The following is a 22151-nucleotide window of genomic DNA, read 5'->3' as shown; positions in this document are numbered from 1 at the left end:
AAATCCCAGGGTTGGGTCAGGTACGATGAACAGTTCAGGTTACGTATGGCACTAAGCCCATCAAGTAATTGGGGGGGGGGGGGGTAATTGACAATGAGCTGTGGCTTATATATATGTCACCATCTGCACATACCCCAATCAAAAGCCATCACCATACTACAAATGCTTTGAAGGAAAATGCAACAGGGTACAATGCACATCGCTGTATTAAGTACAACGATATGCACCCATCATTGCTTTGTTTAAATACCCAAACAGCACAAGTTCAGACATCCCCCAATGTTAATCGGCCTTTCGTGCAAATGGAACAACAGGACAGCAAAGCCCGTACCATTTCTATGACAAAAAGCAACCTGGACAACAGTCAAGACCTTTGGGACCTGGGCGTTTTTCCAATAAGAATTAGTTCAATACTCGAGCACTTGGATAGATATCCAGATAAGGCTGCAGCAATTTATTTGAGGGAGGGTCTGGTTAATGGGTTTAAGTTACAATATTCGGGCCCTCGACTTCCTGTGTTTAGTAAGAACTTGGTGTCGGCGGTGCAACATGCAGAGGTTTTACAGGAAAAAATAGATAATGAAGTTAAGGAGGGACGGGTAGCAGGTCCTTTTCGTAATCCACTAATGCATAATTTGCACATATCACCGGTAGGTGTCAATCCAAAGATTGATGGCGGTTGGCGGATGATAATGCATAACATTGATCCAACTTACACTGCTGTCAAATACACATCCTTCGACACAGTTATACAAACCATAAGCAAACTGGGAAAGGGGGCGGTCATAGCAAAATGTGATATTAAGAATGCATTTCGGTTACTTCGGGTCTCTCCAGGTGATTTCGAGTTACTGGGATTGTGCGTTAAGGGAAATTACTATTATGACAAATGTTTGCCTTTTGGATGTGCTATTTCTTGTGAAATATTTGAAACATTCTCAACATTCTTAGAATGGGTGGTTAGGGATAAAACGGGTGTGCAAACTATTCATCATTATTTGGATGATTTCATTCTCATTGGTAGTGCAAACACAGATCAATGCAAAATACTTATGCAAACCTTCCAGTAAGTATGTGTTGGTATTGGGTTTCCTCTTAACCAGGACAAAACAGTAGCACCCACTACTTGCCTAGCATTCCTTGGGCTGCTAATTGACACAATTCATATGCAAATTAGAATCCCCCATGATACAGTTACTGAACTTGCCCAACTTCTACAATTCTGGGTGGGCAAAGAAAAAATAAAGTTATCGGAACTCCAAGCTTTAGTGGGCAAGTTAAATTTTTTCAGCAAAGCAATACCAGGCAGCAGAGCCTTTAACAGGCGGTTTTACAATGCCATGATAGGGCTAGATAACCCATTTTTACACATAAGAATAACTAGGCCTATGAGGGAAGACTTGAGAACTTGGCTTGTATTTATACAAAAAATTAATGGGTTGGTGTATTTCCCAGACAGTCAGTGGAGTTCTTCTGATACACTCCAACTTTTCACAGACGGCGCTGGGTCAGCAGAGTTAGGCTGTGGGTGCTATTTTAAGGGTGAATGGATCTTTTTACAATGGCCAACTGATTGGGCTAATACAGCAATTTTGAGGGATATTACTGTTTTAGAATTGATACCTATTGTGTTATCTGTGGTGGTGTGGGGGATTAAATTACAAAAAAAAAAAAAATTCATAGACAATTTAGCTTTAGTTCATATATTGAATAAGCAATCATCTAAGTCAGGGAGAGTAATGTCATTAATAAGGCAAGTCATGTTAGCATTATTACGATACAATATTCAGTTTAAAGCCAATCATATACCAGGCAAAGGTAATAGTATTGCTGATGCAATATCCCGCAAAAAGTGGGAGGTTTTCAGGCGCCTTGCACCAGCAGCGGACACGGAGCCGCAGGCTATTCCAGAGCCATTCCTGATCTTACTCTCTCAGATGAGGTAGATCGATTATTCAACGCATCTATGTCAGTTAATACCGTACAAGCATACAGAATGGGGATCCAAGCCTTCGACCAAAGGACAAAAGGATGGTTAATTATCTGGCCTCCACCAGAGACACACATAAATATGTTCATTGCCCAACTATCAATAAGAGGCTACAAGCACTCAACAGCAAAGTCATATATTTCAGCAATTAGCTTTTATTGCAAACTTAAGGGCTTACATGACCCAACTAAAACCTTTGTGGTACAAAAGCTCTTGCAAGGCATGAAAAGATCAGATCCGGGGGTTGATAGTCGATTACCAATTACATTGGATGTCTTGTTTATCATAATTCCAAAACTTCAAATAGTTTGTAGCAGTGCGTATGAAGCAGCCCTGTATAAGGCAGCGTTCTTGTGCGCATTTCATGCATTGCTACGAATTGGTGAAATTGCCTTGTCAAAAGGCAATACAGTCAAAACTATACTACAACTACAGGATGGTTCATTAAGTCCCAGTAAATTCACAATTAACATAAAACATTCAAAAACAGATCAAATGGGCAAAAGGGTGGCATTATGTGTGCAAGCATCACATGGGGCTATGTGTCCTGTTGGGGCCATGCAGGAGTACTTACAAGTGCGTCCACCTATGTCGGGGCCTCTATTTTGTCATTTCTCGGGAAAACCTCTGACGCGTTATCAGTTTAGTTCAGTGTTAAATAAATCATTAAATATATCTGACATAGATAGTAGAAGTTTTAACTCTCACTCATTTCGGATTGGGGCAGCAACTACTCTCGCTCATCAGGGGGCAACAAAGGAAGTTATTCAAAATTCAGGTCGTTGGCTTTCTAATGCATATTGTTCATACATTCGATAAGCATTCAGTTGTCTAACATGCATTTGGTTTTTGTTTATATTTAGGCTATTATAAAGCTTGGATCGTTGGATCATCCATTATCAAGAGAGCTTTTTTAGCATCAAGATCAAGAACCTTAATGTTCCGAATACACATATATGGTGGCAGGGCTATGGGGGATGGTATTGAGTCTGCTGGTGCCTAAACTCCAGCTGCTGCAACAATTAGAAGAGGACCCCGATCTTATTATTATTCACTGTGGGGCAAACAATTTGGGTCTTATCCAATTGAAAGCCCTGCTACAGCAACTGCAAGTAGCACTTTCAAAGGTATCGAAACTTTTCCGCAATTCAAAATTAGTTTGGTCATGTCTCCTTCCCAGGTGCGTACGGCGTTAGTCTAGTAACATAAAAGCCATGGAAAATACCCGAAGTAGAGTGAACAGGGAGGCTATTCGATTTATTACATCACAGGGTGGGGCATACATTAAACATGCACAACTCGAGGGCAAGCACAATACATGTAACTTGTTTCATGAGGATGGAGTTCATTTATCTCAGTGTGGAAATGACTTGTTTTTGAATAACCTACAAAGAGCAATTGAGTATTTTATGAAGGATCAGGGTAATGCATACCCAGCTTAATAAAGAGCAGGCCCTGGCCGCGGTGACCATTTGTGTTATGGTACTGCCGCCGTCACTATAGGTTCTTGGCACCCCATTAGTGGCGGTTGCAGTTCCATAACTGCTTGTGGTGTTGCATATGCTGGTACACAAGCAGTTATGGACCTTGCAAGTGGCGTATTCCGTCACACCTCAACGCAGTTGGATGAGTGCAACACATTCTTAAGCTCATTACATTGTTTTGGTATTGAACTGTTGATTTGGAATTTGTACTTTGAACATTGAACTAGACTATTGGGCATTGAATGATACTTGATTATTGGGCATTGAACTGTATTTACTATTGATTGTTTATTGTTTTGGTGACGTTCATGCACTTGTGACATACCCAGTGCATGATCCGCCCAATTTAGGGCCGTCACATATTTTGTATTGATTGATTGATTGTTATTTAGGGGCAGCCCTGTGGTAACCCCTGCAAGTAATCACCGCGGCCAGAAGCGCCATAATAAACTAGTATAAACACATATCTTGTATATATATTTAGTAAATCTGAGATAAATTCGGACGAGGTTTGTATATACATGTATGCATGACCATAAAATTTCAAATCAGACGACAGTGACGATGTTTGGTTGCCGGCACACACACACACAAGATGCATCAGCTGACCGAATTTGATGGTTCAAAGCATCACAGTATGAGAGATGCGATCCGGACACATTAAAGTGTATAAACCATGAAATATAGGTCACCTTTGACCTATATTTATTTCACAACATACCCACAATGCAAAACACATTAACTGATCAACTCGTGAAAGATATAGTATGACCACGACAGTAAAAATTATAACAATTAATAATTCGTACATCCGAGTTGTGTACAAGTGGTCGCGAAAAACGTTCGCTTTCTGTAAGTTTAAAGCTGAGCTAGCTATTAAATGAGGAATATAGATACTGTCAGTTTGACAAGAGGCCCATGGGCCACATCGCTCACCTGAGTCACCTTGGCCCATATCTGAAGACTTTCCATATATATATGCATGTAAAACCTTAGTCCCTATTATGGCCCCAACCTACCCCTGGAGGCCATGGTTTTTGCAAACTTGAATCTACACGATGTCAGAAACTTTCATGTAAATGTCAACTTCTTTGGCCCAATGGTTCTTGAGAAGAAGATTTTTAAAGATTTTCCCTATATTTGTATGTAAAACTTTGATCCCCTATTGTGGCTCCATCCTTCCCCCAGGGGTCATGATTTGAACAAACATGAATCTACACTATGTCAGAAAGCTTTCATGTAAATATCAGCTTTTCTGGCTCAGTGGTTCTTGAGAAGAAGATTTTTAAAGATTTTTCCTATATATTTGTATGTAAAACTTTGATCCCCCTTGTGGCCCCATCCTACCCCCGGGGCCATGATTTGAACAATTTAGAATCTGCACTACCTAATAAAGCTTATCTATAAATTTCATCTTTTCTGACCCAGTGGTTCTTGAGAAGATTTTTTAATTACCCTACTTTATTTTTACCTTTTCTTGATTATCTCCCCTTGGAAGGTGGCCTGGCCCTTTATATTAACAATTTAGAATTCCTTTTACCTAAGGATGCTTTGTGCCAAATTTGGTTGAAATTGGCCCAGTGGTTTTTGAGAAGCTTTCAGCTCAGGTGAGCTAAAAAGTAGAACTGTATTAAAATTACTCAGTATGGCTAAGGTAAAGTTTATGCGGACAAACAAACAGGCAGACCCACAGACCAAAAACTATGTTTCCGAATCTTCGATTAAATGGACATAAAAACACCTCTGATTAGTTAAATAACTAAATGATATTGTATCCTACTATTTACTAACTTAATGGTGATTGCAGGGAATCGTTCCCTAAATATTAGTTTAGGACGACAGAACCAGATTGGTGTATAAAATTGTGAAAGGATTGGTATACATGTGATATACATTCTCTTCTTTATTTCATAAAAATATATATTTATAAAACTGCACAATAAGTTCTAATGATTAATATTTTTATTATAATCAATAAACACGGTATCCGATGTGCAATTAATCTAGACTTTTCGATCCTGAAAATGTGCAATTAGAAAACCAACAACAAACTTTTCGATTGTAGAAATGTGCAATTAGTAAAAAAAAGAACCAATTTTTCTATCGTAGAAATTCCAATTTGTAAATTGATTTCGCTGTTGTTTTTAAAAGGTTATTAGTTGTCTAGAGAAAATTTCTATACAAAGCTTCTAGTCAAAATAAGAATAAAACATTGTGTGTAAAAAGAAAAATAATATTGATCATCAGTAGAATCCGATAAAATATCATGACGTTTTGACTTTGTCTCAGAAAAGACCGTCACTATTTATTAAAACACGGTAAAAAAAAAAAAAAAAAAAATGAAATAATATAAGATTGGAACATTTTTCCGTTCACATTTGATTCAGAAAAAAAACCCACGATTACACCTGTGAAAAGGACTGTAATAAATACACCAACTACAAAGACAATATACACGCACAATTAAACATTTCTTCGAGTGAAAACAACTTGGTATAAACATACTGTACACCGGGTTATTTTCGCCCCGTGTTATTTTCGCCTTTCTACACTTGCAGACACTTTCGCCCCGTTTCAAATTCGCCTAGACATAGTTGTCTTAAAGAGGATATATGAGAGAAAACAGTTTCTTAAATTCACCCAGTGACAAAGAGGGCGAAAGGGACGAAAATAAAAGGGAGCGAATATTTCCCTGTATATAGTATTAAAAATAGCACCTGTATAAACACACACATATCTAAATCTAGATATGCAGCGTCTACTCACATATTAAAATATTTTACACAGCATATATCGTAACTCGCTATCAAAATCACTATTTTAAAATACAAGTCTAAAAAAAATATACCAACAAGTTGAATGAAAACAAGCATTCCGTAAATTTTGCATAGTAATACATTAAAAACTACTTTACTCTCAATCCATTTGTCTTTCTTGTCTCTCTCTGCTACCTGATTGACTCACCTGCCATAACAAAGCTATATGTCTGTTACATGTAAGTAGTTCCACATAAAAAAAAACCAGGCAGAGGGTGATAAGTCGACCGTCAGGGATTGAGCCGATACTTATATATATATAGTAACATTGTTTATAGGAAATCATTCAGTGATAATATATTTTTTCATATGACGCACCTTCACAGAGCTGTGTTACTAAAAATAGAATACCCATGTTTTGACCAAAACTGACTCATAAAAAAACTCAATATTCTTAAAGATTTTGTTAAATGACAAGATCTTACATTTTCAAATGGTTTGTATAAAATGAAGAAGGCTATTGTCTACAAATTTCTGTTGTCACAATGAGTATTTGTTATGTGTTACCATTGTAACCGTTGCTGTAGTCCAAAAGATTTTCTAATGGAAAAACTTTCCAACTTTAAGACCATTTTTCTCGAAACGGCAAACACTTCAAAAAGTACAGTTTTCTGTCATGTTCTAGTGATTGTCATATTTTATTACATCCAACGTTAATTTTTTATGTGTTTACATCCCATAATGATATCTCTATAGAAAAAGTAAACCACACAAGTCTGAACTGAAATGCGCAAATTTAGGTTTCGCCTAAAATTAATACCGCGACAAACAAAAGTCTTAAATGAAATATTATATTAAAATGTAAATTTTTATACCCATTTAATTCTTATCTATTCCTCCCTCAATCATAATTGATGGAATTAAAACTAGAAGAATTTTAATTGATTGATTACCTTTTATTAGTAATGAAATGTTTGAAGTAAAATCAAAGGGTATATTGAACCTGTATTTAGCATTAAAAAATGAATGCATGTACTTTTGAGTTCTGTTTACCTCCAATTCAACTCTAACTCTCATCCTCAATTTCATGCATCAGTTTAAACTTACTCCACATCACAGCTACGACTTAGTAGTTTACATTTCTGAATGATTGTAAGTCATATCAGGGAATTCATCCTCTCTCTCTCTCTCTCTCTCTCTCTCTCTCTCTCTCTATTTTCCCGGCTCATACAATAAACCAGCTATACACGCCGTCATGAAGCATGCCACATTTCCAGCGATCATGGCTCTGATGACGACTTGTGCAAGAGCTGTCTGTCGTTTTGGCGCCATGGCTCCTAAAGCACCGAGCATAACTCCAATAGAACCGATATTGGAGAAACCGCAGAGAGCGTAGGTCGCAATCACTACCGACCGATCCTGTCAAAATCAAGTAAAAATTTTCATTACATACGCAAATGTAAAATATCAGTAGAAGGTGAAGATAACGAACAGTGATCAATCTCATAACTCCCACAAGGAATACAAAATAGAGAGTTGGGCAAACACGGACCCCTGGATATACTAGTGGTGGGATCGGTGCCTAGGAGGAGTAAGCATCCCCAGAACGCCACATCCTGTACCCATAAGCAGATTTTTTACTCCAAACATGACCATCGAATAAGAGAGTTATCGATATTACCTGCAGTACTCCTCCAACGAGTGTGTGGTTGAAGTCCTCATATACAATATCATTTCTCTCAAAGTGCCATCTTCCGGTGAACGTGGAATTCTCAGAACGTAAGGACTCGTACCTTTTGGAATACAGAATTAATATGACGTCACACATACAAAAAACATCGTTTGACAAGACTTAATTCAGCACCAAATTTCAACAATTATTCGTTAGTATTCTATAAAAATATCTTTAGAATGTTTTGTCGAATTATCGGTAGGTTGATATCAAGCTTTACTTAAATCGAGCTGTTGCGTGTTAATGTAAGAAATGACCGGGTTGCTTTAAATATGTTTTATACCTTTTGCTACACAAAGTAGGTACCATGCATGCTTAAACAATGACAAAGTTCAACTACATGTAATTTTTTTAAGAATGTCCGATCACTTCCAAAAAGACACATACACATCTTCAATGTGTTCATAACAACTGTACAAAGTTTGAGGAATGTTAAGTTAGAGGTCTGAGAGGAGTTGGTTACACAAAGTAGGTACCTTACTACAGAGACGCCCGCCCGCCATTCACCAAGCCGGATGCACTTCGTGCAGCCCGGCCAAAACTGAATTCACCACACATGTAAATGGCCTTACCATGTGAGGTTTTCCTGATTGAATTCACCACATGTAAATGGCCTTACCATGTGAGGTTTTCCTGATTGAATTCACCACATGTAAATGGCCTTACCATGTGAGGTTTTCCTGATTGAATTCACCACATGTAAATGGCCTTACCATGTGAGGTTTTCCTGATTGAATTCACCACACATGTAAATGGCCTTACCATGTGAGGTTTTCCTGATTGAATTCACCACATGTAAATGGCCTTACCATGTGAGGTTTTCCTGATTTTTTATGAAGACGGAAAGTTTTGTGTACGCATAGAATTCGTTGATAAATGTTTTATATCCAATCAGCTGAGCAACATCAAAGCAGTCCACCTGGTCAACCCCCATCAGGAAAGCCACCGGATAAAACACATATGAGCAAAGGAACTGTAAACAGGGAAAACGGTTACATTGTAATTCACATTTACATCTTGCATTTTGATTTATCAACGAAAAATTATTTCCCCGAATGTGTCATTTTTTTTTTATCAAAACGGTAACATACAAAATTATTGTCGCCATTTTCTCATCAAGAAAAACTCATGAATGTGCGCAAAAATAAAAATTTAAAAGAAATCTAATAGTTAAAAGGAAACAAGTCAAGATAATGATTCAAAGTAAAGTTTTAATAGTTCTGTTACTTGAGAAATAATTTATAAAACATACTTGGAATGTAAGCTCATCGTCTGGTTTTTCCATTCCTATACGATTACCGAACCAAATCAGAGTCTGATTGAGGAATTCTACCAGAGCGATGAAGGCGATGAGATTGACGGCGATGTTGGCGATCAGTGATATAGATTGAGACGCGCCCTTTGAGGCGGCCTCAATGATGTTTCTCTCCTGTCTAATATAAGAACCCATCCTAAATACTTGTCTATAAGTGCCCTATATTGCATGATCGATAAGAAAACGAATCGACACTTGTTTAGTTATAAGATTAATAAATTCGAACAGCCGAGGGCGAGGAGAAATCTACTCACCCAGACGCCATATTGTAAACCTCCTTTCCAGCTCTGGACTTCCGGGTTTCCGGATAGAATAGTTTGGACATCGCTAGAGCAGCAGGGGCAGACATGACGGAAGCAGACAGTAAATGGTTTGCTGGAACCTACATGTAATCTTGTATGTAACACCCGTGTTACCATATGCTAAAATCCATATCACATGTCATATCAGCCCGAGTGACCCCATATCAGCCCTATTGGTATATTGAAAATAGTAAAACTATGGTTTTATCAATTTCTCGCCAGAGGGTATTACGTTTCGCTCCACAACAAGTAAGTGAAGCTTGGGGAGAGATTGTGATTTCATTAGTAAAAGAAATTAGTAATAAAACCACAGAAAATTACTAGAATCCTTATTCATGATGTGTAGATTCACACTGTTCATACATGACATAGAATAATGAGGCCCTACGTGTTCACCGTTATAGTCGAACTCTGTTGTTTGTTTGCATTTATGTTGCTTAACGTCTCATTCAAGAATTTGTCACTCGTGTAGAGAAATCAACAGCTTTCTAAAGGTCATGTGCCACATATTTTTTACTATGCGTAGCGACCAAGGCCATAGCAGTAAGGATTCTTATCATGCCAATGTCCACTTCTTCCTTTTCAAGGTCATATCCAAATGACCCGTTACTTTCATTTCCAATGCCGAACGTTTGGGGATTAAACAGAATCATACGATATTCAGACTACGTATAGAATCCTATAAATAAAGTCATCGGCCAGATATGGACAACAAAGGAAATTCGACATTTACATTTGAATAAACTATTTCAAAACTTTACTTCTTAAAAGACAAACGATATTCAATTAAGTGCAGGGTTATTTTCTTCAAACATAAAAAGTTGCAGTTGAAGAAGGATAAGGTTGCAAATAGGCTGGGGAATATGCGTACATGCGTAAGGATACAATAATGATCTAGACCAAGGCTACACAAATCGGCAAATGTCAAGCACATCCAAGAATAAGGTTGCCCTGATTCAAAGCGGTGTCAATTGTGATTGTGACATTTTGGTTATAATGGGCCTATGGTAGAACTCCAAAGATTTCATGCGAAAATATTTTTGAGTATATTCAAGTACACGGGATTATAATTTGCCAAATGATATCAACTGTTTGAGATAGAGAATGCTATATTTTCTAACTATTTAGGGTGTTGCAAGTCACCTTTATGGCCTATATTGATATACGCTTTGTTGGTAAATTGCAAAGCTAGATTATGAAAGGTGAAAATAACGAACAGTGATCAATCTCATAGCTACTATAAGAAATACAAAATAGAGAGTTGGGCAAACAAAGGACCCCTGGACATACCAGAGGTGGGATCAGGTGCCTATGAGGAGTAATTACCTGTTGATTGGTCACACCCGTCGTGAGTCCTATATCTTGATCAGGTAAACGGAGGTATCCGTAGCCAAGTCAGTGCGCCAAGAAATGCTTAACAATAGGTATGAAACACGTCAGAGAGCATTTCATCCAATGAAAGGTTGTATTGCCAAACTAAATCGTTATAACGACCATAGAATTTGCGAAATGCTGACTTTAAACGAGACTGTTGGAACCCCTGCAACATCAACTTGTTTGTCAGTAGCCTGCTTTGATTTAAAATCTGACCATAAGCAGAACAAGCTCTCACGTATCGGATCAATTGAGAGATAAAAACACCATATGCAAGTGATAATGGGATATTGCTACATAAATATGGGAATTTGACGATGGATTACTAATATAAATGCGTTTGAATACCTTATATATAATATACGCAGCCATGACGCTGCCAGCAATGGTGGCGAACCCTCCAGTACAAATGGCGTGTAACTCGGACCTGGTCATCTTGGAAAGGAATGGGCGGATCAGAAGAGGTGCTTCGCTCTATAAATCAGATTAAGTGTCTACAAATCACATTAAGTGTCAACAAATCAGAAAATTAAGTGTCTACAAATCAGATTAAGTGTCTACAAATCAGATTAAGTGTCTACAAATCAGAAGATTATGTGTCTACAAATTAGACTAAGTGTCTACAAAATCAGATTAAGTGTCTAAAAATCAGAGGATAAAAGTTTCAACCCGCCAGTTATCAATTTCAGTATAGTTTTCACATGTAACATCTACAATTGCATCCTTTTTTTCTTCTGTTTTGTGTACAAAGTAAACTATGCAAACTATTTGAATCAATTAGATATAGAATAATAGAGAAAGATATAGGTTCTAGACTATAAAATTTCAAAAGTGAGTTATATGGTGTTTGATAATTGTTCTATGACGTTAGTTGTCAATTCCATTGTGAAATACTTGTACTGTACCTGTCCAATGAAGATGTTGCCGGCCGCGTTCAGAGATTCCGCGGGCGAAGTTCCCATTACTGTAGCCATAAAGCGCGCGATGTGCCGAATGATGAACTGCATGACCCCCAGATAATAAAGGACTGAGATGAAGGAACTGAAGAACACGATAACAGTCAGCACCTGAATAATACAACAAGATAACAGTCAGCACCTGAATAATACAACAACACGATAACAGTCAGCACCTGAATAATACAACAAGATAACAGTCAGCACCTGAATAATACAACAACACGATAACAGTCAGCACCTGAATAATACAACAATACGAGAACAGTCAGCACCTGAATAATACAACACGATAACAGTCAGCACCTGAATAATACAACAACACGATAACAGTCAACACCTGAATAATACAACAACACGATAACAGTCAACACCTGAATAATACAATAACACGATAACAGTCAGCACCTGAATAATACAACAACACGATAACAGTCAGCACCTGAATAATACAACAAGATATCAGTCAGCACCTGAATAATACAACACGATAACAGTCAACACCTGAATAATACAACACGATAACAGTCAGCACCTGAATAATACAACATTTGGCCCAACCTTCAGTCCACAAAGGTTCGGGAGTGCTGTAAAAATACAAGGCAAGGAATTGTAGATAAAATTAAATGATTTTGCTTTCATCGGGTCTCTGTTGACAGGTAGGGAACGTGATCTCATACGGAAACCCGCACTTTCCTGCCTTAAGTTTAACCGTAAGCTATGATAGAATCTTGCTTATTAGAATACATGTATATCGTTAAATTAATTAAAAACTTACTTTCGTTTTTTATAAACTGCTCTGAGAGTAAAGAGACGGATCTAAACCAGGTTTGTTTTTTTAAATGACAACTTAAGATAATACGATCTGAAGTAAATCCGTTCTTTACATGTATCTATGCTTGATTCTGATCTTAAAGAAGGAATGAATTATGTTCCAACGGTGTTAGGTATACTTATAATAGTTTTGACTAGGCACATATTTATCATTTTATGAAGGTTTATAATTATATTACATCTCATCTCATTCAACGAAGAACATCCCCCTCCCAAGACCAACGATCTGACACATTGATAAAAAAAAAATTGAATTACGTACGATATTCCTCTGATATTTTTGATGTTCTTGATTTTTTCCGTGATTACAGAAGTCACTGTTGCGACTTTTTGTAACAATTCATTAAGAGTTATTGATATGTACAGGCACATGGAGAAACACAAAAAGTTCCTATTTTGGTTGAACATGTTTTGTGATGATACAGATCTTGAAAGTAATATGTCAAAAACTCTCCAATATGTCAGATATCGAATGGTCCGGGACTGTTCTGGGAAGTTCGCGCCTAATTTTAAACTTAAAACAATTTACCAAAATTAAATTGTACACTACTTGACAATCAAATATATCCAAGAATCAGGCCACTGTTTGTCATTCACATCGTGCATTGTGTTTTTCGATTATTGTGTTTGACGTTAGGAAATGACGTGTATTCATAATGTTAGCCCTTAAATTGTCACACTGGACAAAAACTACCATTATAAACACACTCACAATACTGAGTTTCAAATTTTGAACTTATGAACGACCGTTCTTTTTATCTTTGGTCGACTATCAGTGAGCGAAGCTCGCGTCGCGAAGCGACGCGATGAGCTCGCTCCAATGATTACACATATGTTGTACGGTGGGACCATTGAAAGGAGCGAAACCCATTAACATTTTGCAACACGACTTATAGACATTTTGTCCGCCTCTTCATTTAACGCGGGAAATATAACGCGGTGGCTGTAAACAGTTATAAATTGTGACGTCATATTAGCTGCAATGTTTTTTTCTTCTTCTCTCAAACCAAGCAAAAACAAAACGTTTGAAGCTATGAGAAAACTTGTCTGGAATTTAAAAACGTTTATGTTACTTTCTAAACAATCTAATTATTTTAATTACGGGATTGTCAATGAAGTATACCGCAGTGACGGCGACATTTTTCCAGAAGTATTATGGGTAATACTTATCTTTTTTCAGTTGATGAAGAGCAAATCACGTGACTCATATGTGTAATCATTGGAGCGAGCTCGTCGCGTCGCTTCGCTCGCTCTGAGTCACAATGTTTTAACTCACAGTAAAATCAGCTAGACATGCAGGTCTGACTGCTTGTTCCATAGAAATGTCCAGCTTATCGAACACTTACACTTTACTTTTTTAAATTAACAAAGAACGATAGATTAAAAACCCTGTTTATTACATAATTGACATTTGAAAGAATTTCTTCTTTTCCAGACAGGTAATCAACACTTTGAAATATATATAAACAATTCCTAACAATTAATTTTAATACAAGTGAAGTGTTTTGACTGATAACAAAATTATTAAATATGCATTCATAACTGATCATTGCACATTATCTATTTGTCAATAGATATTCAAATTTTAACTGTTCTTTCTGACATATTTTTATTTTTGCAAATAAAAACCTTATTTGTGAAAATATGGTAGTCATGTTGCAGATTTTATTTGTGAAAATATGGTAGTGTAGCGGACAGTATAAGGGGTAACTTATACTGTCTCGCTTGAGAGCTAGCTTTTCTAGTGCTGTGGTAGAGTCTCTCTCGTGATCAGCACTTGGCTGGGTGACCGCTACACGTTACAGCAGTCATGTTGCAGATTTTATTTGTGATGAAAGATTAAAAGTAAACTCTCATACCCCACGCTCCAACATTGCTTGACAATGCCTCACAGAATGAATGGTTATGCTATGCATTACTGCAAGAACAGGACAGACGGGCTCGAAATTCTAAGTTCAATAGGGGCAGAACTCACAGAAAATTTATTGAATCAGAATGCACATCCTTATATCAACTACCAAGTTTCATAAAATTCTGTTGAGCGGTCTCAGAGGAGTTGTGATGACAAGAAAGATTCGATTTGATCTTGTTTAACGTCCCGTTCGAGAATTTTTCACTCATGTGGAAACGTCGCCACTGCTGGTGAAGGGTTGCAAAATTTAGGCCTATGATCGGCGCTTACGGCCTTTGAGCAGGGAGGGATCTTTATCGTGCCACACCTGCTATGACACGGGACCTCGGTATTTGCGGCCTCATCCGAAGGACCGCCTCTTACGACAAGCAAGGGGTACCGAGGACCTATTCTAACCCAGATCCCCACGGGAGCTGACAAGAAAGGAACTAACGGACGGGTAAAAAAACATTATACCCTCTGCAACTTTGTTGCATTGGGAATGAAATAAAAGTATGTCAGAAAGGACAGTATTCTCTTGAAAGTTAGTTTTCGAAAGTTTTACGCAAATTACCTTGAAAGCAAAGAAGTGCATGGTAAAGGCTTCTCCAAACACGAACTTTGACCCCTCATCTGTATAGAGAAGGAACTCCGAGACGCGGTCCCCTAACCATCGGAAGGCTTCGTAACCAGGACCCCAGCGTAAAATGGCGACCGCAAAATAAAACTGTAGTATTAACCCCCAAAATACAGGTCTCCAGTTCACCTACAGAAAGGAAATCATCAAAATTAACATAAATGGGTATATATTAAACATTTTTTGACTTCATAATGTAAGAATATTTGTATGCATATAATTTTGCCCAGTTAATTGCTGATCATGACAAGGGAAGCATATCTGAACGTTTAGACTGTGGTCTTTTGGTTTGAATGGACATGTTATCGCTGTGTCAAATGTATTCGCGAAAATCCAAGATGGCGGCATTCTAAATTCCTTTTTAACCGTTGTTTTTTCATTCCGTATGGAGCAGGTAATAGATGAGTGAATATTGAAAACAGGACTGGATTTTGTAGACAAAGGTCTTCTATGGGGAAAACAAGAATAGGCAACGCGGCGATACTTCAGTATATGAACAGTGAAATTGTGCAGTGGATATATTTTTCAAACATTTCTGGTGCTACAAATTGGAGTATATGGATTGATAAGTGCAAAGTAAATCTTAAATATTCAACTGTACTGGTTTTTTCTTAATATTAATATTGATTCTGTTGACTCCGCCTTCTACCAGTTGAAAGGTATGCAACATTATAATGATAAAACTACAAAAGTTCAACACCGACAAAAACATTAGGTGGGCTAATTACCAATAGAATTTTGAATTGTGAGTTCGGTTTACAACTAGTTCTCATATTGTTGGTTTTGCATTGAAATATTACCAGCCAATTCATGTATGCGGCATACTGCCCTTTAATTCAAAGAAAAACTACACGGGGTACGAGGTAAACCTTTAAAAAGCCTGATTGAAGCTTACATGTAGGTGCCCCGGTATCTCAGAGTAGCAAATATAGGTATCGAGTTACATTTTACTGGTTCTGTTCAATTGTTAGTATTTTTATGACGTCATAAAACTAACCAGAACTACCATATTGATGGAACTATGATACAAAGATACAAGTACCAACCCTGGCAGGATTGTGAGAGAAAATGTAGAAGACGATGATGAAGAAGGCCATCCCTGACAGCGAAATGAGGTTTTCTGGAGTTTTTAGAGCGATTTCCACTATGACGTAAATAACGGCTCCTAGAGCCAAGAGAATACACAGTATGATGTAAGACCTGAAAACAGAAACAACGAAAATACAACCACAGTATGTACCACTTCACTGAAGTATCTACAATCATTGATATGATATGTATTACTTATATGAATTACTACAATCATTGATATAATTTGTATTATTTACATGAATTATCTACAATCATTGATATAACATGAATTATCTACAATCATTGATATGATATGTATTACTTACATAAATTATCTTCAATCATTGATATAATTTGTTTTAATTACATGAATTATATACAATCATTGATATGTATCACTTACATGAATTATCTTCAATCATTGATATAATATGTATTACATGAATTATCTACAATCATTGATATGATATGTATTACTTACATGAATTATCTACAATCATTGATATGTATTACTTACATGAATTATCTACAATCATTGATATGTATTATTTACATGAATTATCTACAATCATTGATATAATATGTATTACTTACAAGAATTATCTACAGGCATAGACATTCATTAAGGAATGAATACCTAGCGCATGATGCAAAAGTTTTCCGTCTTTTTTTTCGTGGAATACCTCCATCCAACGAAAAAATAATTAATCCATTCCTTATGATTTAATATTTTAAAACATTGAGTTTATATGATTAAACATTATTTGATTTGAGTTAAATTAACGAGTTATTCTTTGACTACATTCTGTGTCATTTCGAGATGGGCGTAGTAATTTGTGAATACACAACTTTAAAAAAAAACCACGTTAGACCAAATGGCGACTTCCACGAACTGTTGTTTACTGTTGAGCAAACGGGATTCTTGTGGACTGAAAAATGCAGTTTTAAAAGGATGAGTTAGTGATAAGTCCTGTTCAGAGAAAATTGCAGGAATTTTGTTGAGTGGAACTGGAATTAAGTGCAAAGTTCGATGTCGGTACAACGGAAAACGTGGGACACGTGCACAATCAAGATGTGGGATGCCAGGTAGGGCTCTCTTAAGGGTTGTCACGGCTTCCAGGTGGACACGTGAGTGTTACAGAGGGTTTGTCGAGTTTATCAGTGAATTCCTAAGGCGTCAGAGCTGTTGTAACGTCGTACGGAAGCCTCGTTTCGGTGCCCACTCATAAACCTATTATGCCGGAGTTCGAAATCACAGTCGTTAAGGGCTACGATTTTGCAGTATCTCTGAGGCAGTGTGCGGTGTATCGGGTATTTGGGTTCGTGACATGAAGGAAGTTGTCTCAAGATGAAAACTGGACTATTGTCATCCCCGATTGAATACATTTAACTCTCAGCCCAGAATTGCAGAAGCAGACGTCTGTTGTTATAGTTAGTGGGGGGGGGGGGGGGGGGGGGTCCTCAAATAGTCATGTTTATATCATTTTGCATTAATCATTATTTATATTTGTTTGTTTTGTTTGATAAATTTATGTAGATCGACGAATTGTTAAGTTTTTCTTTTCAGGGTTCCCTAATCTATATATATATATATATATATATATATATATTATATATATATATATATGTATATATATTATATATATATATATATATATATATATACACGAAGCATCCAGAGGAATCCCCAACATCCCAGTACAAAGTAGTTCCGGCAATTTTTTTTCCGTTGGATACGATATTCCAATAATTTTTCAACCAATGAAAAAGTGTGTAACATGTAAAATTAACTGATTATAGAATCTACACAAGTAGTATGATAGAAATATCACAAAGCCGATCGAGTAAAGCCGACTAGTTACTCTACTAATTCTTCAATCATTATATATATAGCACATCCGTCCGATACAAACTGTAGAAGTGTTTACCACGTGAGAGAGGCTGTATTGGAAGACCAGGGAGCTAAAACACAGTCAAAACGAGTAAAGCACTACTACTGTTACTCGATTAAAGACTTGTATGTCTGAAATAGGCTAGGGGATATAACTTAGTCCAATATTGTGGCTGTTATTGAGAAGCAGCATATGCACTTCAGACACTGAATTGGAAGGCACGTGGGCATTCTAAAGAGAGGCTAAGGAGTTACATTGTAAATACTACTTGATTAAAATCTGTGATTGGGACCTATTTTTATCAATCTATATTGGACAGATGAATCTCAGATCGAACCCAGAAATGTTACAAGATCATGATATTAGAATTAGAGAAAATGACATACAATGTATTTGTATATGTGCAATTGAATGGGCTGTACCAAATAAAGAGGACAGACCGAGTCCCATATTCTGTGTCAACGTACATAACATTTTCAGTGATTTAACAATTAAAATTGTCATAATTCCATAGAATTTGGAAACATGGTTGTTGTTTGTTTTTGTTTTTTACAGTACTTACTACTCGACTTTTGCGGGGTTTTTTTTTCTTGTGTTATCAAACTTGAATGGGCGGGTGGGGTGTCAAATTAGAAGTCTAAAAATTAATAGTGTCCTTTACGAATTCTGATGAAATCTATTGCAAGACTGCAAGCTGTTCAATGAGAGATTTCTTGAATTAATTTGTCTTCTTTTCTGAGATATATTGCTTTCCTTATTTACAGCAATGCAAAACTAATTAATCAATAGATTGGGGGGAAATTACACTGCATTATCAATGAATTAATGTTTCGGTGAATGTCTTTTATGTGTTTTAAAACACCTTCAAAATGACATTACAAGGACATGTATTGTGATTTACATAACCATTGATCAAACTTGAAATATAGTCATTATGAAGGAAATTACATAAGAGATTTCTGGTTGACTCACCATTTAAATATTATGTTCCGAGTGTCTCTTTCAAGTTTACTCCAGTAGAAATAGATAGTGATCTTGTCCCCCAACACTGAATGCAGGACGTAATAGCCCACGTAAAACGATAACAGAATGGTGCATACGAGAAGGCGCCAGGATCCCTCATCTCCAAAGCGATACACCATAGCAGCCACGAAATAAGCCATATACAGTGTCAACAGGCATACGTATATACAACTCCAAATCATTTCATTGTAAGCATTGAATGCACCAAAAACAGCTGTCTGCAACTTTTTGACACCACGTGACCAAGCGTTACCATAGAGAACTTCATCCTCATATTCATCGTCTGAAGAATTATAATCCTCCTCGTCTTTGAGGTTACCCTGGGGTATAAAAACAAACTCATGTATTTCGTAAACTTTAAATAATACAATAACAAACATTTTAAGTAATCATATGCAGCTGCAGAAGAAGTTTCTTGTGGACAATGTAGTCAATAATTTGTAATGAGATATCGATATTAAAAGTTACAAATCATATTATCACAGTATTACGATTTACTCGAATTACAATACATAGTTTGTATCATTTAGATAATAGATGGCTTCCCGATAATTTCAATCACCTGTATGGTTTTATTGTTTATATACGTGTAACTCCATCATACAAACAATTAAGATATTATTATACATGTACTAACATTTGCTTTAGCTTGTTGATCTTCAGCACCAGCCTCCAGATCAAATGCGGGATTGTCCTGACCTGACGTCATATCTGGAGTCTGCGACCTGCCGTAATTTGTATTGACTCCGTCGTTTACAACAATAGGTTTGACTTGTCGTAACTTTACAGTATTTTCTCCCTCTTCCATCATTGTAAATTTTATGTGTTATAAATCGCAAACCTGCAAAGTAGAAACATTAATGGTAAATCAACAATTTCATTCTTCTTGTCTGTCTATGTTTCTTCTCTTCTCTCGTTCGTTGTAAATTAAATCCAACAAAGATATTATTTTCCTAACACCTAGAAAAGTACAGTCTATTTATGAAGCAGTTAAAAATAATTACCCGGATGTTGGTAGCAATTTACCTTGCTTGTCAGGAATGTTATATCCTTCACATTATATGTTTCATAAATTTTACGAGAGAGAGAGAGAGAGAGAGACCCTTAGAACTAATTAGATTAATAACTAAATGCTTGTAAATTAGTTTATTGTCTTTGTTCTTGATACATTTAAACTGTATGTCAATTCTTTCATTTTCTTATCTTGATACATTCCAATCCGGTGCATACCTTGCGGCTATTTTCAGAGGTTAATTATAAGTTGAAAATTTTAACCACCAATGTGAAAAGTGATTAAACGTGCAAGGTATACACGTGGATATATTCACGAGTACATGTAACTTTCATCTTAATTTATTTTGATGAGCAGATGGTTAATTTTAACACACATCTCTCTCTCTCTCTCTCTCTCTCTCTCTCTCTCTCTATATATATATATATATATATATATGCCAAGTAGTTTCAATCTTTAAATTAACCCCATTACCATGTCCGTCATAACTCCGGCTTTACAGTTATGATGAAGTGGATATTTACGATCTGTACATATAGTTTGATAATTATATGTGCGGTCACAGTGATTGATAGATAATGACTTGTACACTCTTACATCTAATCAGGTCTGCACAAATGAAACCTATCATAACGGTTCATACAGGGAGCAAAACGTCTGTAAACACAAATATATTTCACGAGAGAGAGAGAGAGAGAGAGAGAGAGAGAGAGAAGCAGCAGGGACAGAAGCCGAGACTTACCTGTGTGTGTCGTATCTGAGATCCTTTTGTACTTAGAACACCGTACTTCTAAATCAAAAATATTATGACGCGTTATTTCACAGGTGTGCTCATTGATCCCTGCCCCTTTAAAAAAACTCCCACGGGACCAGAAGGTGCGTTCCAAGTAATTGTTTTTTCTATCATAAATGTCGTTTGTTTTTGCTTGAACATTGCACTTACTTCTATTTTCGTACTTTTCCCAATGCCAGGGCAGCAAAGTGTTATATTTAAACACGTGAGCAGCGATGCATACAAACTATTTGACGAGAGCTCAAGTTTAAATAGAAATTCACGACACCCCAATTCTTCAACATCACACAAAGAGAAAATTTTCAATTTGACCTCAAACCTAATATTTATTTTCACATACAGTGCCCATGTCTTCAGCTTTTTATTAACAAGACATCAATGGTTTTCGGTCCGCAGACTTTAACGATTTTGTTTTGATTCTGGGGCAAAATGTACCCATAAACCTGTAAACAAATTCCTTCGATTACTACCTTGCTCGGTGAAGTAATGAAATTACTAAGTTAGCAATATTTTGTGACGACATTTGTGGATTTGTGTTGTTTGTTTATTTTCATCGAGCGGTGAACGAGTGAATCTTTAGATATTAATTTCATGTATTTTTTCTTCTTTACATCAATAATGGAATCGTGGGGGTAATCTACCACTTCCTTATTCAAAATCGCATTTTTCACATAAAAATCTTATGGATAAAGTGAAACATTAAAAATCGATAAATATGCAAGTACGAGGAGGTCCTATTTCATGAAAAGTGAAGATAACGAACACCGAACAATCTCATCAATCCTATAAAGATTACAAAACAACACGGACTCCTGGAGGTGCACGTAGGACATGTGTCCAGGAGGAGTAAGCATTCTCTGTTGACCGCTCACATCTGACGTGAGCCCGATATCTTGATCGGATGAATGGAAGAACGGCCTAACAATTGGGATGAAACACATCATCCAACATTCAACATAATGATACGGTGTATTTCCAAATTAGATCATTACATTGTACAACAAACATAGCAATTAGATTTACTGTATTTCTGTGATTCATGTTGCAAGGACACTAATCTTAGTTTACATACGGTCTGTGATGTTCTCG

At 36.7% G+C, this 22151-nt stretch overlaps 1 protein-coding gene across 1 annotated transcript; it reads right to left on the bottom strand.

The window, feature by feature from the left end:
* Window positions 1-841: 841 nt before the first annotated feature.
* Window positions 842-21260, bottom strand: LOC125665916 (solute carrier family 28 member 3-like). The gene is made up of 12 exons (XM_048898891.2): window positions 21012-21260; window positions 19895-20098; window positions 19207-19577; window positions 16318-16471; window positions 15209-15400; window positions 11859-12020; window positions 11302-11427; window positions 9532-9659; window positions 9215-9395; window positions 8772-8935; window positions 7912-8023; window positions 842-7649 (listed from the first exon to the last, which is right to left on the bottom strand). Exons 2-12 carry the CDS (start codon window positions 20066-20068, stop codon window positions 7443-7445), a joined length of 1971 nt encoding a protein of 656 aa, XP_048754848.2. The 5' UTR covers window positions 20069-20098; window positions 21012-21260; the 3' UTR covers window positions 842-7442.
* Window positions 21261-22151: the final 891 nt, after the last annotated feature.

Source organism: Ostrea edulis, chromosome 10, assembly GCF_947568905.1.
Source record: "Ostrea edulis chromosome 10, xbOstEdul1.1, whole genome shotgun sequence".
NCBI classification, from domain to species: domain Eukaryota; kingdom Metazoa; phylum Mollusca; class Bivalvia; order Ostreida; family Ostreidae; genus Ostrea; species Ostrea edulis.
Note: the sequence above shows the minus strand (reverse complement) of the source record. Positions and strands in the feature narration are given on the sequence as shown.

Bases quoted from the DNA above. Each gene is read 5' to 3' on its own strand.
- LOC125665916 (XM_048898891.2), bottom strand. From the start codon at position 20,068: ATGATGGAAGAGGGAGAAAATACTGTAAAGTTACGACAAGTCAAACCT. The intron at 11,428-11,858 runs GTACAGTACAAG...TCTGATTTATAG, and splicing joins GCAACATCTTCATTGGACAG to AGCGAAGCACCTCTTCTGAT. The intron at 8,936-9,214 runs GTATGTTTTATA...CCCTGTTTACAG, and splicing joins ACGATGAGCTTACATTCCAA to TTCCTTTGCTCATATGTGTT.